Source organism: Dryobates pubescens, chromosome 12 (genome assembly GCF_014839835.1).
Source record: "Dryobates pubescens isolate bDryPub1 chromosome 12, bDryPub1.pri, whole genome shotgun sequence".
Lineage (NCBI taxonomy): Eukaryota > Metazoa > Chordata > Aves > Piciformes > Picidae > Dryobates > Dryobates pubescens.
The window spans coordinates 2,237,746-2,257,530 of NC_071623.1; the positions used below are offsets into that span (position 1 = coordinate 2,237,746).

General features: G+C 41.8%; 1 protein-coding gene across 1 annotated transcript in view; it reads right to left on the reverse strand.

The window, feature by feature from the left end:
* Nucleotides 1-251: 251 nt before the first annotated feature.
* The window catches only part of DCAF6 (DDB1 and CUL4 associated factor 6), a 122,938-nt gene continuing 103,404 nt past the window's right edge, over nt 252-19,785 (reverse strand). Inside the window, exons 18-22 of the mRNA XM_054165874.1 lie at nt 16,334-16,472; nt 8,251-8,407; nt 6,294-6,382; nt 2,799-2,904; nt 252-687 (exon numbers count right to left, since the gene is read on the reverse strand). Coding sequence (XP_054021849.1) covers nt 623-687; nt 2,799-2,904; nt 6,294-6,382; nt 8,251-8,407; nt 16,334-16,472 — 556 coding nt within the window. The 3' untranslated portion in view covers nt 252-622. The remainder of the gene's footprint in view (nt 688-2,798; nt 2,905-6,293; nt 6,383-8,250; nt 8,408-16,333; nt 16,473-19,785) is intronic.

The window sequence follows — 19,785 nt, forward strand, 5'->3', positions numbered from 1 at the left end:
TGCTTGTGTATGTGTGGCTTATACCCATGGAAATGCAAGAGCCAAGAGGTGTCTTTGAGGTCTCTTCCAACCTTAGTGATTCTGTGTGGCTTGTCAAAGCCCCAGAAAATCCCGGCGCTCATCCTAACACACAGTTGTATTCATCCCTTCACAAACAAAGGATGCAAATGAAGGCAGCAATGGGGTTGTAGTGGCAAGGTGAAAAAATCAGTGGTTGCATGAAGGAAAAAAACCCACAGAACTACTTAAACCAAACAAATCTTTTAATTAGAAAGCAACAAACATGCAAACAGCAGGTATAGAAATTTATCTGAACCAACGTTTGTACTAGAATGAAAGTTACTTGAAAACATTGATCCAAGCTCCCACATTTGCAGGTTAAGGAAAATATTGCACTTTGCATCTTCTAGCACCCCTCATACATGGCAAAACATTTTAAAAACATTTTTGCTTGTTTTACTTGCACACTCTCCCAAAGTCATGCACACAGTCATCCAAAAACAAAAGGTTAGGTTATCCAAAAGCAATACCTTCGAATTGCACTAAAGCTCTGTAAGGAAAAATAGAATTAATGTCTTATACAAATTCCATCGAGGTCTAGGTGCTTGCACACAACTGCCAGTTACTCTTCATCTTCATTCTCGTTTTCCTGACCAGATCCCTCTGATCTGTCACCTTCCAATCGGTCTGCAAGACACAGAGATCCAGTAAAGACAACTTCTAAAGCTGTCAGGCTTTGGTAGATACTTATAGCATACTATCTCCCTGGGCTATTAAACAACACAGTGGCTGTAGGTTATACAGAAGAAGTCTGTGTGGACTGACAGCAGAAATGTTACCACAAGAAAAGAGAATAGAAGAAAAGCTGTAAAGGATTTCCAGGCATAAAAGCAAAATTTGTGTACAAAAGGAGAAACCTTGTAGCTGCTGACAAGCTGTCAGCACAGGAAAGATGAATGCAAACATAATATTAAAGAGATGGTGAATTCAAGGGATTGGAAGACTGTTCTGGGGAGCTCAAACTGGAATAGCTGCAGTATCAGCATCTGTATGCTCCAGAAATACTATACAAATAGCATTTGTGTGCTCCAGAAAACTGGGGAATCACTGTCTGTTAGTGTGCACATCAGAAAATGTACCTCTTGATGTACGTGTTTAGAGAAAGACAAATGCAGAAATGTGTGAGGAAACACAATTGGCTCAAGATCTATCACTCAAACAGGCACCAGCCACAAGACAGATTTTTGCTGAAACTGTTGCTGGGCAGTTCTTTGGATGAAGAAAAACCTAAACCAATATATTCAGTTCCAGCAGTGCTGAGGCATACCACTGGGCTGGATACAGTGGCATCTTCCCCACTCTCACAGATCAGCAAGAGATGAAAGGAACAGCAGCTGCTGCCAGGCAGAGCTTCCTTCGTACCTCATCACTGTAAGCCCACTGCTCTGCTCAGCCAGTGCCAGAGTCCCTGTATTAAATAACTACAGTCACTTTCACCTTCTGTTAAGACTTCCACCCCATATGTCATACCAGCCTCTCAGAACTTCATCTTCTTGCTTCCTACCCAGTGTGATGTCTCCCTATTGTCCTACATCTTCAGTATCAACCCACTGCATTCAGCTTCTTCAGCACCAACATCCAGGAACACAGGTTTCCAGTGATGATTCAACCCATGCAACCCATCACCAGTTTTAGACCCATGGCAACTGCCCTGTTGCTGCCCCAGGAGCAGCTGCCAGCAGCAACACTAATGTCTCCCACACCCTCTTTTGTCCCTAGACAGCTGCAAGCCCACAAAGACAGTTGGTTTTCCTTGCAACTCATTCCAGTCATCCCCAATAGCTTTTCCATTGCACAGCACTCACATTAAAGATCATTCCTTACTAAAGAGAATATTTCTGGACATCTAAGTAGTACTACATCACACATCATCTCTTCCAGGGTGGAGGGTATGGTAACATCTGAAAATACATTTTGCTCTTTTCTTGCCTTTTGTTTTGAGGGGGGAAAAAAGGCCCAGAAGAACTCCACCATTAAAACAACAGCCATGGCTGCAGAAATGCTGCAAGCTTCACACTGTGGCAGCTCAGGCTGGGTGCCTCCTGTTGCTGCCACACAGCTACACCTCCAGTGTCCTGAGGGTGCAGCCCAGGAGGTGGACACAGGAAGCTGTGTATTTCATACCCATAATATCCAGCTGCAAAGTCTTTCCCTTCCTCTTTCTTCCTTTTCTGCTCCTATGAGAGACGCTCCCTATCAGGTAACACTGGGGGAATATCTCAAGGGCTCTTAGTCCTGGCTAGGCTAAATGCCAGGAGGAGAAGGGGGAGGGGCAGCCTCAGACCTGGCCAGCCTGAGACCAGCCTAGCAGAATAAGGGGGGGAAGAAAAAGCCCTGGAGGTATTGGGTATACCCTCAGGTGGGGAGAAGGGAAAGGTTGGGGACCTTTGGGTGTGCTGGAGGGGACTCTGTATGCTTTGGGATTCTTTTGTCACTGTGCTTGTAGTTTCTGTACAACACTTCCTGCTTTCCCCTTAAACTTTCCATCACTTCACAATCCATTTGTGTGATGAGTGGCATTCTTTTGCTCCTCTCAGGGGCAAGAGAGGATCTGCCTGGCCTCAAACCAGGACACACACAATTCCTTAGTACTTCTATTAAGAGATCACTGAACAACCCTTGAATTTTCTCACCAACCCCAAGTGTAGCTACAGACAGATGAAGCTCTTGATGTTTCCCCTATCTTTCTGCTATTTCTTAGGCCAATGCAGTGGACAAGCCCTTCAGAAGTCTCTTACCTGCTCTTATATGATTCAAGGAAGCCAGCATTCGTAACATAAAAGAAGCTGGCACAGTAATAGTGTTTCTGGTCTCTTCCAACATCAGTTCATTCCGTGTTATAACCTGGAGGCAGGGAAGGGGAAAAAACAGCATCAGAAGTAAACACAGCACTGTACTGCATCAATGTGGGGTGGCAGATACAAAGTTCCTATGGAAATAAAACACAATTTCTAGAGCCCAAAATTACAATATTTTAATGATGACTATCAAATACAGTTACACTTATTGTATGTGGTAAGAAGATTCCTGCCCACAAACATCTCATTGTCTCTCTGAAGAATATTCCAGTAAGCTTATTGTACATAAGTATAGCGGCTATTGAGACAAGCAACGGAGAAAATCTTCTGGAAATGAGATTTTGCAAGGAGTAAGGAGGACCAATGAGAGAATGTGCTGCTAGAGACAGCAGCTGTTGCACAGAACAAAGTTCTGGCATCAGTGCTGGCCAAGAATGTGGGAAGGAAAAGAGATGATGTCACCCTAAAGTCCTACCTCCATGCTGCTTGAAACTTGTGAAGAAGGAACACAATAGTGTTTAGAAATACTGCTAAACACAAACATGTGCTAAAAGCAATCATATTTTATCTCTTCATTTTTAACAATAACAAATTTTAGCCTGGAGAAGAGGAGGCTCAGAGGAGACCTTCTTGCTCTCTACAACCACCTGAAGGGAGGTTGTAGCCAGGTGGGGGTTGGTCTCTTCACCCAGGCAACCAGCACCAGAACAAGAGGACACAGTCTCAAGCTGTGCCAGGGGAGGTTTAGGCTGGATGTTAGGAAGAAGTTCTTCCCAGAAAAAGAGATTGGCCATGGGAATGTGCTGCCTAGGCAGGTGGTAGAGTCATCATCACTGGAGGTGTTTAGGAAGACACTGTATGGGGTGCTTGGTGCCATGGTTTAGTTGATTAGATAGTGTTGGATGATAGGTTGGACTTGATGATCTCCAAGGTCTCTTCCAACCTGGTTTATTCTATTCTATTCTATCCTATCCTATCCTATCCTATCCTATCCTATCCTATCCTATCCTATCCTATCCTATCCTATTCTATACTATTCTATTCTATTCTATTCTATCACTGTTGAGTAACATGCTTCAATTTCATAATTCCTCCTAACCAGATCTACAGCTTGCCCCCAAATGACTTGAAAGAACCAGTTCCTACTGTCTTAGTTTCACAGAAAGAAAATCACTAATGAATTTTTAGCCCTTTTGGTTCCTTCCTCTCTCATGGTATTTCCTTGCCATCCTGGTTGCTTTGCTGTTAAGTCCTACTCCCACACTGCATCTCTCTTTCGTTATCACTAGGCATCAAAGCTTCTTTAGGTGGTAACAAATTCTGACCTTTCTGCCAGACCAGGTGCTGCAAGGCAGGGAAAAAATGCATTTCATTTTTTCTCCCTGAGACTCCTCAAAAGCCTTGTTGCTCTGTGAGGAGCATGTCCTGCCAAATGTCATTCTTATCTATTTACCAGGCACTTTGAATCGCTGAGCACTCCCTAAAAGAAGCAAACTAGGCTGACAGCAGAGTGCCTATTTTTTTGCCTTTTGCCTTCTATTTCTCCTGTGCACCATCAGTAACACCCTTTAGACAGCCTGTTTCTGATGGTTATTCTCTATTCAGAGATTTGTTCCCATCCTTACTGTTTCTTCCTATTTATTAAGGTCATGGCTTGTCTTAATTTTAAACACAGCTCTATATCTGTGCCAAACTTTCCCCAAGCACTATGTGCCATTAGACACGTTCCCTTTGATAGAAAATTCAGGTTAGATATTTTAGATGCTTACTTTAGGCAAAACTTGACATGGGAAACCTCCCCTGCCCTCTACATAGGGATTTCAATAATTATTACCTTAAAACCCAAACAAGATGTAAAATTGCAAACCAGGTGGCATCAAATTTTATGGAAGGTCTACAGTTTTCATGAAAGAAAAATTAATTACATCTCTAAACAATTGAGAATAGAATAGAATAACAGAATAGCATAGCATAGCATAGCATAGCATAGCATAGCATAGAATAGAATAGAACAGAACAGAACAGAACAGAACAGAATAGCATAGAATAGAATAGAATAGAATAGAATAAACCAGGTTGGAAGAGACCTTGGAGATCATCTAGTCCAACCTATCACCCAACATTATCTAATCAACTAAACCATGGCACCAAGCACCCCATACAGTCTCTTCCTAAACACCTCCAGGGATGGTGACTCCACCACCTCCTGGGGCAGCACATTCCAGTGGCCAATCTCTCTCCTTGTGAAGAACTTCTTCCTAACATCTAGCCTAAACCTCCCCTGGTGCAGCTTGAGACTGTGTCCTCTTGTTCTGGTGCTGGTTGCCTGGGAGAAGAGACCAACCCCCACCTGGCTACAACCTCCCTTCAGGGAGTTGTAGAGAGCAAGAAGGTCTCCTCTGAGCCTCCTCTTCTCCAGGCTAAAATTTGTTATTGTTAAAAATGAAGAGACAAAATATGATTGCTTTTAGCACATGTTTGTGTTTAGCAGTATTTCTAAGCACTAAAGGCTCCAAAACACACAAGAGATTGAAGCTACCATACAATACATAAGGAAGCACCACTTCACTCTGTGTTACTGTTGCTAAAGTAATGGAAAAGGTTCAAAGCTCTCAAGTGTATGGTTTGAGGTTTCTATCAGCGTGATGGGGAGGTGGTGGCTGAGGGCTGTGGGTTTCTGCTTCTCTTCAAGATCTGTATAGCACTAATTCAGAAAACTAGCAATTAAAAAGCCCATATCCCTGCTGTCCAGGACACTGCACCACAAAAGCCTTCAAACCACCCAGACTTGCCCTAATGTATTATTTACAGAAGAACATCTAACATTTCAATGAATTATGTTATGCAAATCACTACAATACAATTATGCAGCCTGTGATCATCATAGGCCAGTTGCTAAACACAAGGTTATTACTTTGGGGCTATGAAAACAATATGGTACATGACCTCACAGATAGATTTTGATAATTGATGGGGCTTGCAATGTTTGCTTTGTTGTATGAACTTCCTGATTTGCTGTATTAACCTACCTCCCTCTTATGCCACAGAACATTTAATGGGCTTGATCTTTGCAGTTCCTGTTCTGCTACATACCAGTGTATTTCCTTCAGTTAACTAACTTGTTTAAAGACAGGCATGACCTTAATTTCTTAATTCCTCCCAGTTTTCCTTCTGTATTGACTGCTTGTACATTTCTCATGTGCATAATACCAGATCACATCATATCATCTCATCATCACATCATCTCTCTCCTCAGGAGAGTTACTGAAATAGAAAGTGCCTTTGTGTGCTGCCAGTGATAGGAAAGTCAGATGTTAACAAGGGCAGCTTTTTACTTGGAGCTTATTTGTTGAACATCAATTAACTGTTAAATCAGTATCAGTAACTGGCACCAAAGATGCAACATTACTGTGAAAAAGGAGGAAAGGTTCTTACCTCATCTGCAAGTTTTCTGTTAAAAATCCTGGATTCCTCCAGTGGTGACCAAATCTTAATGTCATAATCAATACCCGAAGAGGCCAGAACTAGGAGTAAGCAATAGTAATTCAAAATGAAATGTGTTACATCTGTATCAGTATGTCCTGCACTTAACTGGAGATGAAGAAAAACACTGCAGTTGAAGCACTTAGTTGCATATGTCAGCTTCCATGCTGAACATACATCTATGTGATTACTGTCTTCATATGAGACCTGAGCTAGGCTGTATACTTAAAAATATACATATGATGAAAACACATGCACACATTCATTCTTTTTACTTCAAAGAAGGCATCAGAATATACATAAGATAGAAGCAGCAAGCAAGAACAAACACAGCCACTTCTAACATAATCCTGCTGATGGCCTAACAAGGATATGCATTAATAACAAAGCCTTAGGATCTGTCGGCCCAGATACAAAAGCAGAAGCAAGATGACTTCCAACCTGCTTTGGCATTTGGTAATTCCAGTGTATTCCATGCACATTCATTTAATGTTCCAATAGGAAGGAGCAATGGATGCTCTTATAAACACTTGTTAAAACAAGCAAAACAAAAAGGTGCTGAACATTCTCTAAATCATTGCACAGAACACCTGTGGGAGTGAAAATTGCATAGAAAGGTCTCAGTAACTGGGGAACTGTGCATGATTAAGTGTCCTGCATGGAAGATGACCTCTTTGTTGCATGTTCAGTGTGTGCTAGGGAGACAGTCATACTCCAAGAAATCAGTAAAGCTACAGGATATTTTGAAAGATGCCTCCAAAAGATGTGGCCAACCTAGCCACACACTCCGAACATGTACAGGGACACAACTTCAGTTAAGCACTGAGACTTTTTTATTTCTTTTTTTAAAAATCAGAGCAAAGGAGAGACCAGATTCCAATATCAGCTCCCAAATGGTTGCTGGTATTTCAGTGACAGCACCTGAGGGGGTAGGTTGACAGCTGGCTGAACATGAGCCAGCAGTGGGCCCAGGTGGCCAAGAAGGCCAATGGTATCCTGGCTTGCATCAGGAACAGTGTGGCCAGCAGGAGCAGGGAGGTCATTGTGCCCTGTGCTCAGCACTGGTTAGGCCACACCTTGAGTCCTGTGTCCAGTTCTGGGCCCCTCAATTTAAGAAGGATATTGAGATAGTTGAATGTGTCCAGAGAAGGGCAACGAGGCTGGGGAGGGGTCTGGAGCACAGCCCTGTGAGGGGAGACTGAGGGAGCTGGGGTTGCTTAGCCAGAAGAACAGGCTTAGGGGAGATCTTATTGCTCTCTACAACTACCTGAAGGCAGGTTGTGGACAGGTTGGGGTTGGTCTCTTCTCCCAGGCAACCAGCACCAGAACAAGGGGACACAGTCTCAAGCTGTGCCAGGGGAGGTTTAGGCTCAAGGTGAGAAGAAAGTGCTTCCCAGAAAGAGTAATTGGCCATTGGAATGTGCTGCCCAGGGAGGTGGTGGAGTCCCTGTCCCTGGAGGTGTTCAAAAAGGGACTGGATGTGGCACTTGAAGCCATGGTTTAGTTAGCCAGGAGGTGTTGGGTGATAGGTTGGACTTGATGATCTCTGAGGTCTTTTCCAACCTTATTGATTCTCTGACTCCGTATTTCTCTCATTAGTGTCACAGGAAGCATTCAGCGTATTGAGGGGATTGAAAAATGGATATTCATCTTAACTTTCTGTAAGTGCTACATTTGTTATATTTTCACTTCAATATGTTATTGAATAGGGAGGGTTTTAAAGGCCAAGAGTCATTAGTAGTGAAAGACAAAATGAAAAGCAGTATAAGTCAGGTAATATGGGAAGAAATGAATAACAGGGTCATTAATCATTACAACACTCTATTGAACAAAGAATTCAGGGCTGTGCTTTAAAATGCTTTACTACAGATAACCTGAACTTGCAGTCTATGAAAAGTCACCATCTTACTTGGGTCAAATGGATGAGGCTGAAGACAGTTCACCACATGATTATCAGCTTCCAGCAGCATGAGATGTTCAGCAGTATGTCTATCCCATATGAAGATATGGCCACAGTCTGAGCCACTCATGACAAAGTTAGATCCCCAAAAATTGGCTTCCTTTATCTGCAGATAGTGAAACCAAAACAACAGTTACTTGAGTAGCTTGGAAAGCACATCCAAAAGCATCCTTCCGTTTCCATCCTTCGTCTCTGCCCCTGGAGAAAGAGCTCCAGAACAAAATTTGTGAAAACTATGAAAAGTTAAAGGAAACATTTAAAAAGAAATTACCAAAGAAGAAAATTCAGAAGGTTAACAATCTTCAGAGCAAAGTGGCTGCTAACAGAAAAATGAGGAGGAGCTGGGGCAGACTGAGCAGTTTGGAAATAAATGGCAGCAGATTGGTCTCTTGCAGAAGTGACAAGAATGATAGTGGAGACAAGGCTGTGTGAAACAGTTTCTGGGAAGAGTTTGGCAGATTAAAGTGAGTGACAGGTTAATCTGCTGGGGATTTTCCATTTACAGAGATGAGACAGAAGCTTATGAAAACTGGGAGGTGGGAATTATCTGGCAGATAAAAAAGGATCATGAAATCAAACAGGAATTTTTTTCTCAACTCTCTGTAATCAATCAGATAAGAACTAGAAATTCTTAGTCCAAGGCCAAAATTAAAAGTTATAAGCCAGCAAACAAGGAAGGTATCCAGGTGAAAGTGACTCTTCAGCTTCAGCTATTATGGTTACAGCTGATGAATGTAAAAGCATCTCTGCCTGCAAGCTGAGCCAATGTCATGATACACCAATAGAACAAGAGGACACAGTCTCAAGCTGTGCCAGGGGAGGTTTAGGCTGGAAGTTAGGAAGAAATTCTTCCCAGGGAGATTGGCCATTGGAATGCGCTGCCCAGGGAGGTGATCACCATCCCTGGAGGTGTTTAAGAGGGGACTGGATGAGGCACTTAGTGCCATGGTTTAGTTGATGAGATAATGTTGGGTGATAGGTTGGACCCGATGATCTTGAAGGTCTTTTCCAACCTGGTTTATTCTATTCTATTCTATTCTATTCTATTCTATGCTATGCTATGCTATGCTATGCTATGCTATGCTATTCTAATTCTATTCTACTCTCTTCTATTCTATGTGGTCATTCCTTTCATTACTCTGTTGAAGCATCTAAGAGTCTTTGCAAAAGACTTGAAGTTATATGGCTACCAGATGTCACACAGGTTGGACTCGATGATCCTCGAGGTCTCTTCCAACCTTAGTTATACTGTGATATCAGTCATGCTATCAGCAAAGAGTGCCTGTGATAAGACTGCCAAGATGGATTATCTATTATTGAAAAGTAAGGTTAAATGCACATGTTGCTGTGTATAAATTTCTAGAGCAAGGCAAATCCTGTCTTGCAAAGGAAGTGAGTTGTTTGAGGGCCTACTGTTCACACTGAGGCTCATTCTGGCATCTTGGGCCAGTGTATGGCGTTTTACTTTGCACTGACTGAACTAGCATTACACAAATTACAGTGAAGTCACTCACTTATCAGAAGTTACAAACTTTGCTTTTGGCCTATAGCTAGCTCCTCTCTATCATTATTGATAACACAGTCATTTGACTCTGGATTATAATTGGTCATAATGAAAACTTTCAAGGAAGACTTCTCTGATTGGAGAACTGTATGTTTGAAGGAGAAAATAGAATATAGAATATAGAATATAGAATATAGAATATAGAATATAGAATATAGAATAAACCAGGTTGGAAGAGACCTTCAAGATCATCGTGTCCAACCCATCAACCAATCCAACACCACCTAATCAACTAACCCATGGCACCAAGCACCCCATCAAGTCTTCTCCTGAACACCTCCAGTGATGGCGACTCCACCACCTCCCCAGGCAGCCCATTCCAATGGGCAATCACTCTCTCTGTGTAGAACTTCTTCCTAACATCCAGCCTGAACCTCCCCTGGCGCAGCCTGAGACTGTGTCCTCTTGTCCTGGTACTGGCCACCTGGGAGAAGAGACCAACATCTGTCAGTCTACAACCTCCCTTCAGGTAGTTGTAGAGAGTAATACACCTCTGAGAGTGACATGCTGATGATAACTTTTACTTGGAAGACACACAAATTACTTGAGAATTTTTCATAAACCAAAAAAGATGTGAGGAAACTCACAAACATTCACACACAAAATGTGGGTTAACAGTGTGCACAGCTGTGTGTGAATGAACAGGGCATCACCAAATGAAGGCTATTGCAGAAAGATCCAAGGTCCTTGGAGAAAGCTTCTAGAAAGCAAGCCACTTCTCACCTCAACTCTATAAGCTTCAAAAAGCTTCCAGAAAAACAGCTGCTTCAACTTCAACTCTTCAGCCAAGGAAGTGATGCAGACAGCATGCACTTTCCCTTCTGGCAGCTTTTCCAGGAAGCTCTGACAGCACTAAGGGAGACTGACAAAAGGCTTCTTTTAGAGCAGAGGGACCCTGTCAGCAGGGAAGGCAAAGGTGGAACATTGCATTCTGCCTTTCTACCCCTGCCATCCATACACAGCCTCCTCTGAAGAGAGGAACATCATCCTCCTCTAGGTAAAAGAAAAAGGATGGTTTCAGGGGACAGTATGCTCATGCTTTAGGCTAGTATACTATATAGTAACAGATTATTACGTCAGCTGTTTCCCATTATTTGTGTGAAGTGCTATAATTCACTAGGTATTCAAACCTATTGTCTTGAGCTCCATAAATATTCATGGCCTTGTGAGCATTGCTGCTCTGGGTTGGCATTTGCTAACAATGCTGTGAGCACTCTTCAAATAAGTGACCATCTCTCCCTTCAGAATGGCTAGTCTGTCTTGCCCTCGATTCTGAGAACTAAAAAGGATAGCAGATACAGCCAAGGACAGGATGGCTAACGTGACATGCACTTGACTTGAAACCTTCTTGGGCACACAAGCAACTCAAGAAGTCTGAACTTTCTTCTCCCCTTTGTTCCCATCCCCCTTCCTAAAATGAGATAGGATCATAAGAATAAGGTATTATCTGATTATCACATTTACATACTAGTTATATTTTTGTGTGGACTTATTTATGATTTATATTAGACTATTTTTATTTCTTAAATGTTATTTAACTACTTGTAAATGCTGTATTACTTATTAACTGTGCATTCACTACACCCAGACTCGAGTGTTTCTTTGACCTGCAATCTCATCTGAAGGTGGCTGAAACAGTCTGTCCTATGAAACAGAGCAGCATCACAATGAAAATAATTATACAAATGACAGAGAAATTGCAAGCCAGGGAAAAGTGGCAGCAGTGTCAGATATCAAATTCCTTGGAATATAATGTTGATATTATTCTACACCTCTTACATTCAAAATACCCTTGTGTTTACAGACTGAGAGTGGCTTATTCGGTTTCTGAGCCATAAAAAGCCACCCTAGAATCTTGTTTTTCAAGAAACAACTACTAGGTTTGTGAAATGTAGCCTGGAGAAAGGGAGACTCAGGGGTGACCTTATTGCTCTCTACAACTACCTGAAGGGAGGTTGCAGACAGGTGGATGACGGTCTCTTCTCCCAGGCAGCCAGTACCAGAACAAGAGGACACAGTCTCAGGCTGCACCAGGGGAGGTTTAGGCTGGATGTTAGGAAGAAGTTCTATACAGAGGGAGTGATTGCCCATTGGAATGGGCTGCCATCATTGGAGGTGTTCAGGAGGAGGCTTGGTGGGGTGCTTGGTGCCATGGGTTAGCTGTTAAGGTGGGTTGGATTGGTTGATGGGTTGGACACGATGGCCTTGAAGGTCTCTTCCAACCTCGTCTATTCTATTCTATTCTATTCTATTCTATTCTATTCTGTTCTATTCTATTCTATTCTGTTCTATTCTATTCTATTCTATTCTAATCTCTTCATGCCTCACTTGTCCTCCTTTCTTAAAGAGAACTAAGCCCATCAAAGCCAAACTATCATTCTGACAACAAGAATGTTTCACTTCCTTCACTAATGATTAAAATTGTCTTCAGAAATCACTTCTGATTTCAGCAGCATCCTGTCCCATTGCTGTCCTACATCATCCAGAGGGTGTGAGATTAGATACAGTGGCTGAGGGAGAAGGGTAAGTGCATCATTCATATAGGTGATGTCCAGTGTTTGAAGTTCAGCATAACTATTTTGATAACTGTAAGTATTTTAGAGTATCTTTGGAGTAAGGCACCAAATTTTGATTTTGAGATCATTTACACAGAATTCTGCTGTGGAATTATTTCCCAAGTACCACAGCATCACAAAGCTGTAAGGGAGACTGCATCCACATCCTTATCTTTCTCCTGGCATATTATTCTCAGAAAAGCATTAGAGAAAAGGACAATGTCATTGTCTTGCTCTGTGTTTTGCCCCAGCTATCTTGATTTGAAAAATCACCATGATAAAGAAGTTGAACCCTTACTACTGTCAAAAATACCTATTTTATTTCCAACCTGAGTATGTCCAGTTTGACATTTCAGCCTTGCTAGATCTTTGACTGTAGACAGTGTAGCACTGATTGCAGTTAGTGCAATAAAGTTGTCCCAAAGTCTAAAAATAAGCCAGGGAAACTGCACTCCTGGATGCTGTAGTGAAAGACCCATTTCCAATCCATTCATCTTTCAGCTGCTTTTCACTTACAGTTCCTCTTCATGTACATTTTTATTATCCTAAGTACATCTACGTTATCTCAATAGCAAATAACTTCGTATTTTATTTCTCAACTATGACTTCTTCCTGCCTTTTTATTCTGTTATTTAACTGCTGGCTTTACATCTCTAATATTCATCAGATCTCATTTCAGGACCACATAAATGGAGAGAATGGAGATTCACATCTGAAAAAGGTGTTTTCAAGCTGACATACACACTTCAATATGCGTACACGACTTAGCCCATTTATTGGTTACACACAGATACTCTATTGAGGCAACAGTTTGTAGGGGGGGACTCAGGACTTGGGGTGAGTGGAGTAGAGGAGGAATGGTGTATATATAAAAGGAAATAAGACTAGGATTGGAGGGAAAAACACTGAGGAAGAGATAAGACACACAAATAACAGATGAAGGCACATAGCAAAAGGCCAATGTGGAAGAAAAAAACCAGGGGAGTTTGAGCACACAAGAGGATTTTTTAACTCCAAGAGCCAAAGAGAAACAGGAAATCCCACCCTGCATCACTACCACCCACCCCCAGCAGCCATACTTCCAGGTCTGTTTCATGAAAAGCTGGTAATATTCAGGGCTCTAATGACCTCATTTGAGTGGGTTACATGGCAGGGATCTGTTTGATGGACAGAAAACTCTGCCAACCCTGCCGCTGGTGCAAGCAAACCTCAATATAACGCTGCTTTTCTTTTGCTGTTTGACAACCAAAGAATGACATCTAAAATACATTCATTAAAAACATTGCTGCCTTGTCAAATTCAGTTCTCAGAAGTATGGAAGCACCAGAAATAATCAATTTGCTTGCATCATCTTCATTATGTGGATAGATACAATTAATATATATCATATATATATAATATGTGTGTGCGTGTGTATAAATATACACACACACAGAGGTATCAAAATAGTTCATGGTCATTTAATTGGGCTGCTCAGCAGTGCAAGAAGCCCTTTCTAAGCAGTCTTCTTCACAAATTTAACAGGGAAATACCATCAGCCCTTGCCTTGCAGGCAAGAGGGTATCCCTCAGAAAAAAGAAATGGAAATTCAGTTTGCCAACATCAAAACCAAGTGGGAAGGTTACATCAGCTTTCATTGTCTGCATTCCTTGTCATACCTACTCCAGTGAAAGAAAAGCAAACCCATCAACCCACCTGCAAAAGAAACCAAACAACAAAGTCCATGCAATAATGTGCACAGCAGCATGTATGCACATAGAGACTGCATTAAGAGCACTTAGGCAAGCTTAGTTTTAATACTTCTTCATTACAAAGTGCTTGATGCTATAACTTTCAAACTAATGGATTTTTAAGCAATTAGAATTAATTATTGAAATGCAGTGCAAAAGTCCTTGTCATTAATCAAAGCACTTTCAAAGCCTTTTTTCTTCTGTAGACTGAAATATGCATCTACTGAAGCATTTTCTCCAACATAATGACAGATGCTCACACAAACTCTAGAAAATTGCTTTTGGAGGTAGAGGCACTATTCCTCAGATCATCTACAACTACCTGAAGGGAGGTCGTAGCCAGGTGGGGGTTGATCTCTTCTCCCAGGCAACCAGCACCAGAACAAGAGGACACAGTCTCAAGCTGTGCCAGGGGAAGTTTAGGCTGGAGGAGAGGAGAAAGTTCTTCCCAGCAAGAGAGATTGGGGATTGGGATGTGCTGCCCAGGGAGGTGGTGGAGTCCTTGTCCCAGGAGGTGTTCAAGAGGGGATTGGATGTGGTACTTGAAGCCATATGGTTTAATTAGTCATGAGGTGTTGGGTGACAGGTTGGAATTGATCATCTCTGAGGTCTCTTCCAACCTTATTGATTCTATGATAATACACCTGCTACTTCTACGAAATACTACCTACTCCTCAGAGCTTCCATCTTCAAAATACTGTAAAAAGCAAAAACCACACACAGCAAGAAAACCAACTTGCTCATGCACCACTGCTTCAGAAAGCAGCGATTTTTCAGAGTTCTTTTTTTAGCGCACTTTTTTGGTAGAGTACTTTGCATGAAAAAGAGCATCTAGTAGTTAGATCACTATTTAATAACTAGCACTGCTTCTTTTTATTTCAATATTATGATAATTCAGAGATGTCAAGCCTCTTCAGAACTCTGATTTATTAATCACTTTCCCTTCCAAGCTGTTAAAAATTATTATTTAATATTTAAAGAGTTTGGAAGGGAAAGTGAGGATCAAATCATAATTTTAAAGGTAGGCACATTTGATACCACTTAAGCTGACAGACAAAATAAAAAAGGAGTTAAAAAAAATACCCAAGACTTCAAAGGAAGTTAAACAGAGAATCTCATGAAATCTTAAATGCCTAGCACAAGGACATGAGTCATTAGCTCAGGGTGAGGAGAAAGTTCTTCCCAGAAAGATTAATTGGCCATTGGAATGTGCTGCCCAGGGAGGTGGTGGAATCCCTGCCCCTGGAGGCATTCAAAAAGGGATTGGAAGTGGCACTTGAAGCCATGGTTTAGTTAGTCATGAGGTGTTGGGTGACAGGTTGGACTTGATGATCTCTGAGGGCTTTTCTAACCTTATTGATTCTGTGATTCTATGAGTCACACTAACTTCAATTTTCATTTAGAGCAAATTATGTGGCTTCCAACTTCTCCCAGGCAGCCAGCACCAGAACAAGAGGGGACAGTCTCAGGCTGCACCAGGGGAGGTTTAGGCTGGATGTTAGGAAGAAGTTCTATACAGAGAGAGTGACTGCCCATTGGAATGGGCTGCCTGGGGAGGTGGTGGAGTCACCATCATTGGAGGTGTTCAGGAGGAGACTTGATGGGGTGCTTGGTGCCATGGGTTAGTTGTTTAGGTGGTGTTGGATTGGTTGATGGGTTGGACGCGATGATCTGGAAGGTCTCTTCCAACCTGGTTTATTCTATTCTATTCTATTCTATTCTATTCTATTCTATTCTATTCTATTCTATTCTATTCTATTCTACTCTACTCTACTCTACTCTACTCTATTCTATTCTATTCTAAATTATATTCTATTCTAATCTATTCTAATTCTATTCTATTCTATTCTATTCTAAATTCTATTCTATTCTAATCTATTCTAATTCTATTCTATTCTATTCTATTTCTATTCTATTCTATTCTAATCTATTCTATTATATTTCTATTCTATTCTAAATTATATTCTATTCTAATCTATTCTAATTCTATTCTATTCTAATTCTATTCTATTCTATTCTATTCTATTCTACTCTACTCTATTCTATTCTATTCTATTCTGAATACAAGAAAGACTGCTTCCAGTATTTCACAATATCCTTTTTGGCAAGCTGTCAATGTGGCAGCTACCCTGATTCAGTCCATAAAAGCCTTGCAGTTCCCAAAAGAGACAAAGAGTTGGTACCATTGTCCGGGAGTTGCGGTGCCCTTTATAAACCATCTTTATCAGCGGGCGTCTGATGTTCAGCGTTTCCAGCTCTTCCATTTCTTTTCTTTCTTTCCTTCTCCTGAAGAGCTCCTGAATGCGGGCAACAGCAGATCGTCTATAAATTGCAGACAAGGAGAACACGAATGAGAGTCCATCTCGAAGTACTGAAATAGGCTATCAAAAAGGACTATAAAATAATAATTGAGCACTCAACCACACTCTGCATAAAAGTGGAACATACACCAATATGATCCCTAGTGTACAATTAGAGCCTTTCATTTCCCATCCTGGCTCAGAACAAGAGGAGCATGCAAGACAGTGGAATGTCAAATGATGCAAAATTGGATTCCCCCTCCGAAGAGCAAACTTCAGCTGCTGGCAAAAATTCACATGCTATTTTATTCTTTAGTGCTAGAGAGATTCCTCCACTTGCAAAGAGATGGCAAAACTCTAAAGTGAAAAACCCATTCTGAATGGGAACTTTTGAAAAGGTTAAAAAAAAAATGTGTTAAATGCATTCAGTGTTTCTGGGTGACAAGACTCAAGATTTAGACAGCTTGAGAAAGCTCCTAGCAAGGCGAGAGAGAGGATTTAAAATCAATTCCTGTAGCAACATCCCCTTCCGTTAGCAGTGGGGGATACAGCAGAAAGTTTCCTGGGTTAATATAAAGAGACATTGTGAAATTATGTGGTTTGGTTTGTGAATGTTCCATTTCAGGAAGCTATTTTTGATTACTCTCTGAGAAGACCAAATTTTAGCCAAATTTTAGCTCTAAGTTTGCAGATTGCTGTAATAAGCAAACTGTCACATCCCAGCACCTGTACCTAAGTGTTTTTCTTCTTTGGTTCCCAGCCGGGGTTGCTATCAGCTTTGAGGTCTTGAACACAGTCCCAGGGGGACGTCACTCTCAAGAGGGAGCAGGTAGAGACTTCAGGAGAATGAAAGGAGTCAGACTATTACAGGAATTTGTGTTTCATTTTTGTCATAGCAGAAAGCTGGACTGAGAAAATTAAAGTAAGTGTTGCCCTACAGCTAGGGAAAGGAGAGAAGGAGTGCAAGCAGGGAGTCATCAATACAGAGCCTTTTTTGTCCAAAAAAGCAAACACAAACCCACCAAAACACAACCTGCCATACTAAGGCAGATCATCTAATACAACTAAGCTTTTAATACTTAAAGTAATCCTTAGGTTTTATGGAAACCAGAAGACTTTTATAAGCACTAGCCAACAGACCCACTTCACAGTGACAGTTCTTTGGAGTTTGTCTAGCAAGCAATCCCAGGGAAAGCAGGCAAGCACTACTTGCCTTGGTGAGAGTTTTCTATCCCCCCCCCCAAATCTCATATTTAGGCAATTTTCTCATTGCTCCTCCTTATACTATACTAAATAAATATACTGTATTTGTTAGTTGGTCCTTATAATAAATGGATTCTCAATTTTAATCTTAAATAGATTTAAGAAGAGGTTTTGTCACAAAGTCATCATACAGTTGGGGGGGAAAGGGTTATGTTCTTTGTCATTATAAAGATACCAAGAATAGAAAGCACAGCTGTATGTTAAAGCTCACAGAGTTATTCCCCTCACCCGCTTATTTCTACAAGAAAGAAGAGTGGCAACTAAATGATTTGCTACATAAAACACAGACACTTCAAACAATTATTTGTACATATTTGGGTTTATACTTGCTTTTCTTAAAGGATGGTTTTCTGTGAGAAAAGTGAAAGCAAGAATCACCTGGAAACAGCTGCTCTGCTGCCAACCCCATTAAGTGACCACACGCTTTGGGAACAACACACATAACTCTTCAGTACAGGAAGACCCTTTTGGGTTCAGAAGTACACCTGCTAGCCTTACCTCTATCACTTAATGTATTAGTATTCTCTACATTAATTAATAAAAGATGAGCAGTGGAAAAAAAAAGAGAAGTTAAACATCATTAGTCCTGAGAAAGCTTGTACAGCTCAGAAGTTACTTGCTAGGCAGAAGCAGCAAATTTGGGGATGAGAAGGTGGTATTAAAGACCCTAACTGGTAACCCACAGTAGTTTTGTGCATGATTTTTCACCACAGTATCTCTAGAAAAAGTAATCTCCTCCTCTAAATACCCTAGGCTTAAATGCAGACATTAGCAAGAACAACCCCAAGAGCCCCCATACCAAGCCTGGAGACTGTTCAGCAGTCAGAGCTATGCATTTTAAAACAAAAGCAGAAGCACCGAAGCAATATTTGGTAAAAACACTCCGTCTTTCAACAAAAATAATCCCTTAATATAAAATGCTGGGTGGGTGTCTTATTTTAAAAGGCATTAATGCATTGGTATGTGGTTATTCTGTAAGGCTGGTGATTACATGTCAGCAGAGGGAATGCAGCCAGGCACGCATGGCTGTAACTGCGGTACTGTCACTGGGCACGCTGGTCACACGCCACAGAAGCAGCAGCCTGGCAGAAGCAAGTCTTCTCCAGAAAAGAGAAATATGAGCCCAATCTAACAACACTGCAGAATAAAGACCATGACAGGGAAAAGGATTCTCTCTGAGAGGCATGACTTGTCCCTAACTACAGATTTCTATAGTTTTTAAGTCACACAAAGAAAAACCAACCAACCAAAATGGTTTGCATTTTATCTCTACTTGTGAGAAGCAATTTCTGCCTGCACCAACATAACCTCAGCTAGCAGCTTAACCACTTGGAGCACAGCAGATACAGAAGCTGGAGAGCAGCCAAGCAGAAAGGGACCTGGGGGTACTGGTGGACAGTTGGCTGAACATGAGCCAGCAGTGTGCCCAAGGCCAGTGAAGGCCAGTGGCATCCTGGCCTGCATAACAAATAGTGTGGCCAGGAGCAGGGAAGTCCTTCTGGCCCTGTTCTCAGCACTGGTTAGGCCACACCTTGAGTCCTGTATCCAGTTCTGGAGCCCTCAATTTAAGAAGGATATTGAGACATTTGAATGTGTCCAGAGAAGGGCAACAAAGCTGGGGAGGGGTCTGGAGCACAGCCCTGTGAGGAGAGGCTGAGGGAGCTGGGGTTGCTTAGCCTGGAAAAGAAAGGGCTCAGAGGAGTCCTTACTGCTCTCTACAACTACCAGAAGGGAGGTTGTAGCCAGGTGGGGGTTGGTCTCTTCTCCCAGGCAACCAGCACCAGAACAAGAGGACACAATCTCAAGGTGCACAAGGGGAGGTTTAGGCTGGAGGTTAGGAAGAAGTTCTTCCCAGAGAGATTGGCCATTGGAATGTGCTGCCCAGGGAGGTGGTGGAGTCCCCATCCCTGGAGGTGTTTGGAGGGGGATTGGATGTGGCACTTGGTGCCATGGTTTAGTTAGTCATGAGGTGTTGGGTGATAGGTTGGACTTGATGATCTCTGAGGTCTTTTTCAACCTAATTATTCTATGATTAAAAAAACCCCAAACAACCAAACCAAAACCCCCAACTT